General features: G+C 38.7%; 1 protein-coding gene across 1 annotated transcript; it reads right to left on the bottom strand.

The window, feature by feature from the left end:
* Window positions 1–4,903: 4,903 nt before the first annotated feature.
* Window positions 4,904–5,342, bottom strand: LOC135714261 (defensin-A-like). The gene is made up of 2 exons (XM_065237592.1): window positions 5,190–5,342; window positions 4,904–5,130 (listed from the first exon to the last, which is right to left on the bottom strand). The coding sequence occupies exons 1-2, from the start codon at window positions 5,317–5,319 to the stop codon at window positions 4,949–4,951; spliced, it is 312 nt and encodes a 103-aa protein (XP_065093664.1). The 5' UTR covers window positions 5,320–5,342; the 3' UTR covers window positions 4,904–4,948.
* Window positions 5,343–5,970: the final 628 nt, after the last annotated feature.

Raw genomic sequence — 5,970 nt, 5'->3', positions numbered from 1 at the left:
CTTTTTAAACAGCAGTAAATCTAGGTTAGTATTGGGTACCAATGCCTCATCTCGCCTTATTGAGCGCCCATCTTTGCAAGAGAGTCTGCTTTCTCATTGCCTGGGATTGAGCAATGTGAGGGACCCATACAAATATATGATCTTTCGACCAGCAAACTCATCTGCTCCCTTAGGAAATAAGATGAGTGCCTACATTGTTTCATCGACCAAATAGTCTCAATCGAACTGATAATATCCGAGAAGATGAAGTAATGGATTGAGTCTACTATGATGAGGCTAAACGACTCTTTTTCTCAGTAAATTATCGGGCTTTGACAATATGAGGTCTGGAGCATAAAATATAAGATAGATTTTTGTCATTATCGTTAAAATAAATGTTTTTTTTTTTATATTCAAAGCGGGCCATATAGTTGAATACAGCTCCCCTCGTTAATCCGAAACAATCATAGTCGGCCTATTGGGCGCAACGTTTTAATTATTTTCGATTCAAAAATTTCGTTGCTACTCTCGATACTGTTGGTTTGTAGCCTAGTGTTAACTCGAATTTTGTTGTGTTATTGGTCAATTTCGGAATTCTCGACGTTTCACGCATTTTAAGTCGATTTTAATCAATTTTTTTTTTCAATTTGCAAATTTTCACGAAGTTTGATTTCGACGTTTCATACATGTTCAAGTAATTTGGCATAAAAAAAATCGGTTTCCAAAAATTCACCAAGCTTCGGAAGTCGATATAAACAAAAATTCGGTTCCATAATTAGGAAATTTTTTATATGAAAAAAGTTCAAACTTTGACGATTTTCCGCCACCATAAATCATGTCCGATTGAGACCAAATTTTGCATAAGGTTTTTTTTCGAGGCAATGGACATTTTTTATATAGTCGATTTGAATCGAATTGGTCAATTTTCCCCCAAACGTTTCGTTGGCACCCTAATGGCTAGGTTAGTCTTAACTCTGATATGAAATAATCATAATTAACAAAGAAATCTGCCAATTTAAATTTCACTGCACAAGGTCCCCAGAGCATGGCCCTGCTACTGATAAGAGTACGTGCGGAAGTTCACAAGCGATACGATACCAAAGTGATTAAACGCTCTGTCTACAAACAAAAGCTCCCTCTTAGTATATAACATCCCTGCAGTCTCAGTGATGAGTATCAGTTCTACTAGATACATTTTCTAAGGAAATCAATCAGCAACAAACAAAAAACCAAACTGAAGCAAAATGCAGCCCACAACCAAAGTCGTTTGCTTAGCTCTGATTTGCCTTGGTGTGATCGTCTCAATTGGAAGTGCCTTCCCGCAAGATATTGGAGCCTTGTCTGACGATGTAGCCATCGAGTACGTTGAAGCTGAGAATATGAGTAAGTATAGTTACATCACAAAATTCGTTCTATTTTGAATCAACTATGAAAACAAAAACTTCCAGTGAATATTGAAGAAGAAGCAGAAGTAGATGGACAGGCATCCGTCGAGCTTCCGGATGAAGAAGTTGGTCCGCAACTTCGTATAAGCTGTGACGTCATCAATGGAACGACCACATTCTGTGCTCTTCATTGTCTGGCTCGTGGATCCAGAGGAGGATACTGTAACGCAAAGAGAGTTTGTGTCTGCCGTAAATAGGGTTGTTGGGTGATTTACTGAATTATCCTTAGACGGTTGTAAATTAAAAAAAAACCTTTTCGGCATTTGATACAAAAATAAAAATGGTTCTAAAATAAAATGAATATTCAAAATACGTTTTCTGTACTTTTGCTTCAGCTAGTCTACGAGTTCCCTAAATTCCATCCAGTGGATTTCGTGATTGTGTGGTTAGATGAACGACTATAACAAATCACATTCAAAAACAATCATTGGCGGTAGGGGGTGGCCTCGGCGTAGTGGTTAGCATCCATACCTCTCACGCCAAAGTCACGAGTTCAAAACTGAAAATTACACGAGCTTGAATTGACGTATGATCTAATTTTCTTGTCATGTAATTCGATAAACGACTTAATTTTATGTGCACATAGACGCACTTCAAGAAAATAAGTATCGACATTTAATAATAAACACATCTAGATGTGAAATAGCGTCTTATGACTGAATATCACATCAACTTCTGAAAAATATGTCATGCTTTTAAAATTAGGTGTCAAAAAACCTAAAATTACATGACCGAAAACTGAAAAGTAAATTCGTGACAGATTTTTATGTCCGAATAGATGTAAAATTACATGATGCCAAACCTCGGTGACAACGCACCTGAAAGCAGTAAGTAAAGCTTCGATCGTCATCGGCAACGCACTCCGCAGTTTTATGAGTGTCCGGTGCAATATATGGGGTTTGGACTGCGCGAATTCCACATTTTATAAAACAACATATCTGGCTGCATAGGAATTCACAAGTCTTTAAGTATGCGTTCGGATGTGAAGTGATATTTAAGTCGTTTGTGGCATATCGGCAGCACTTGAGGCAGCGCCATATTGGATGGCAAAGTGAAATTTTATACGAGTGTCCGATAATATCCTGTAGTGTCAAAACAAACGATTTTAAATCAATCACTAAGCATGCAATGCACCACATATCCACAGGAGAGCCTATTTTTTGCCCGTTGAATTGCCGGAAAACCAAACCATTCGCAACATCAAACAGCTTGAGAATCCACACTAAATTATGTCTAAAAGATTTAAAATTGCAGATTTTGAAAAATTATCAAAATCAGTAAAAATGAGCACCAGTGGCAGAAATTTACGTCACGACATGTAAAAATATGTCTTCAGTTTGTGGTTCGAGTAAATTTAAGAAAATACGTAAATTTAGGTCGATTAAGCCGCTTCTTTTGAGTACATCTAAAAAGATTTAAATTTACATGAAATTTTTCAAATGTGTAGTATGTTGGAGAGGGAATGGTGGTGAGCAATTTTCGAAACGGAAATGAAACAAAACAGGTTGAACATCGCTATGATAGAGGACGTGGCACGTGGTGTAGATGGTCGAAATCGCCGTTTAACGTCATTATTTACATTTATCACATGACCATGTTTTACTTTTTCAGTATTTTTTGTAAGTCCTCTATTTGCCACAAAATGTCCTCCTTTTTAATCCTTTCACATTTCCATGTGCAATTTTGCTAAAAAAATTTGCTTTTAGAGCATTTTTAAGTAAACTAAGCTCCTGCAAAACTTAACCCTATATGAGCAATACATCTATCTATCAGTTAAAAAGGAATTCTCATTGTAATGAGGAACTTCGTCGAAAACACCACATAACGGAAATCCTTTGTTTCAATGATATTCATTTTGTCCCACTAGATTACATTCCTTTCCCACTGTGCAATGCATTTAATTTCTACTGATTTGATTCTAATGAAAACGAACTTGCATCGTAACGTGAGTAGATCACCTTTTCGTGGTACGTTACGGGATGTAAGATCTACCACCGATTCCTAGTCCTGACTACATCAAAATAGGGGAACAGGATTTTTCAGTAATCCAAGGAACACATCTTAGTCCTTGTTACTTTGTATGCCTTGTTGATAGTGACAAGACTCGGCTTTGTCCACCGAGGAAAACATCTATGTGATTCCTAATATTCTATTCGTTGTTCCCTAGTTTGAAGCGATTAAGACTAGGGTTCTGAGGGCATGGTCATTATCGGTGTGATTGTTTGTTTTTGTTGCTAAGGAATCCAGTTTTGACTGACAAAGGGGCGCGCCTTTGGAGGGTGTTTCAACAATCCGAAGGGTATAAATAGCGGGACCTTTCAATTAGAATCGATTCCTTGCGATGAAGACAAGAATGACAACTGTATGAAAACCGAATACTTCATCATTTTTCAATATTGATGGGGAAATACGACATGCACTAAACTAAGGACACGGGATATACTACAATAGATCAAATTACTGGTCGCAGTGGTGTCATATAAAAAAAATGAAAACGAAACTGTTTAAGATTTATCGGGAGACATTTTATTGAATTCACCAAATTTGTTTAAGAAGCATATAATTGCCAGCTTTCAATATCGAGATTAACTCTGTGCTGAAATTTCACTAACTAAGAGCAGCATATGCAAGAGTTTCCACTGCACGATCCATCTTTGTATCCCCAGTTTTGGCAATTAGCATCGCAGAGACGGTCGTGAACGCATCGGCCAATGTTTGTACAGCGTCCACGTGTTTGGGGAAGCTTGTCCTTTGGAAGATCCAAGGCATCGTGGTCTTCTGAAAAAAACATCCGATATTGATTTTTAGCTACTAATTTCTGCAGCACAAGTCGAAACTTACCCATATTCAAGCCGAACGCATCACCAATTGGGGCACTATCGTCCTGTGACAGAGCACTTCCAGTTGAAATGCAAGCAGCTAGACAGAGCAAAGCAAGACAAACAACGGTAGTGGACTGCATTGTGGTAAGAGTTTGTAGTTCGTTTAGAAACTGTACTGTTTTCGGAAGAAAGTGGTTGGTGGAACTGGTGTCTGCTAAATTGGAAGTAGCTACTTTTATACTAAAAAAAAGTTCCTTCGAAGAAAGCGAAGAAAAATCACCGCGGAGTATTATCCATTTGATCTTATCAGTGTCGCAGCGATGGCAATGTTCTGGTTTTATTGCAGTGCAATGGCTTGCCTACTGATAGCCTCGTCGTTTCCGTTCCAAACACTCTTTGTATTGCAATGTTACAATCGAAAATTCTTAATTAATTAAAACGACTGTTTTTCGTATAAAACTTCATTTATTAATGAAAGTACTAAAGTGAACTCTCTACCACTAGATATTGAAGGGACAATCGAGTTATAGAGCAGCATTCCAACAGGAAATCACCATCACAGTAACCATGAAATTAATTTTTACTATGGTTCTATGACTCAATATCGGGTTGTGGAGAGTTGACTTTATATCTAATTTTAGTAGGAACAAATTATTGAGAAGGAATCCAAAACAATGGTCACGAAAATCCGGAAAAGAGCGTTTACTTTCTGCAAATGCAAACCTTCTTCGAGCTGCAGTAGCCTCCACGGTTGCCACGGGCAATACAGTGAGCGGCACAGGCACTGTCCTGAACACCGAATCCGCTCAGCAGATCACAGGTGGCACGTTTCAGTCGGAGGTTTGCCCCGGCAGCTTGGTAGGACTCTTCCGGAAGTTCATCAACTGGAAATGACAATTTTGACATAGAATAGCGGTATTTCTTGCAATCGTTACAAACTTACATAGAGTATTGGCATACGAGCGAACCTGCTCGTCGGCCAGTTGCGATCCTTGAGGATACGCTTGGCCACCGGTGGTGGCGAGAGCTACGATACAAATGGCGACGCTACAAATTACGCTGAGAGACTGCATGGTTATACTGTGGTAGTCTTTTGAAAACGGAGAAAAAGGATAACTGATCGTATAACGAGCTTGAGAAGATGACTGATGCCATTTTCGACAGCAATCGACGAATTTATATAAAAACCAATCGCGATGAGTACGCTACCGCGCTGCTGGGTAAATCACCGGAAAGAAAGTGCCAGCTCATTTGCATACAATAGATCTGGTTCAGCAGATGTTTGTTGTTGCTTCGGCTGTGGCGTGCGGTGGATCACCGTCTGGAGTGATCCTTTTTTAATCGTTTGGGGATTTACATGACAGCGGCGTTTTGGGTACTATTTTTGTAAATATTGCGAATGCAAAAGCACCACAGTTGTGTCGACACAGCCGGCTAAAACACATTTAACCGATTATATTTCAGAGTTGGTTGGAAATGCTATCTAACATGAAGCTTTTAGTGAGATAATTTATTAGCTAGAGAATGGTCTGAAGAGGGTAGATAGTTCCGCTAGAATACAGCAGTATGAAAATTGAATAGTAGTTGAAAATGAGCGAAGAGCCATTAATGCGACAGTACTAGTCAAACGCACACTTCTTTACCTAACTCGTACAATGTACGAGGAGATTTGAAGTATTTCTTCAAATCTACAGGCACAAAAGTGTTCGTTTATTTGGTAGGCT

Source organism: Ochlerotatus camptorhynchus, unplaced genomic scaffold, assembly GCF_037179485.1.
Source record: "Ochlerotatus camptorhynchus isolate MF236.1 unplaced genomic scaffold, CSIRO-AGI_Acam_v1.1 ptg000633l, whole genome shotgun sequence".
NCBI lineage: Eukaryota > Metazoa > Arthropoda > Insecta > Diptera > Culicidae > Ochlerotatus > Ochlerotatus camptorhynchus.
The sequence above is the reverse complement of the archived record's forward strand: the minus strand, read 5'-3'. Positions and strand labels throughout refer to the sequence as shown.

Excerpts from the sequence above, each read along its gene's own strand:
- LOC135714261 (XM_065237592.1), bottom strand. The coding sequence starts at position 5,319 with ATGCAGTCTCTCAGCGTAATTTGTAGCGTCGCCATTTGTATCGTAGCT. Across the intron at positions 5,131-5,189 it reads CTCGTATGCCAATACTCTAT|TTGATGAACTTCCGGAAGAG; the intron begins GTAAGTTTGTAA and ends TGTCATTTCCAG.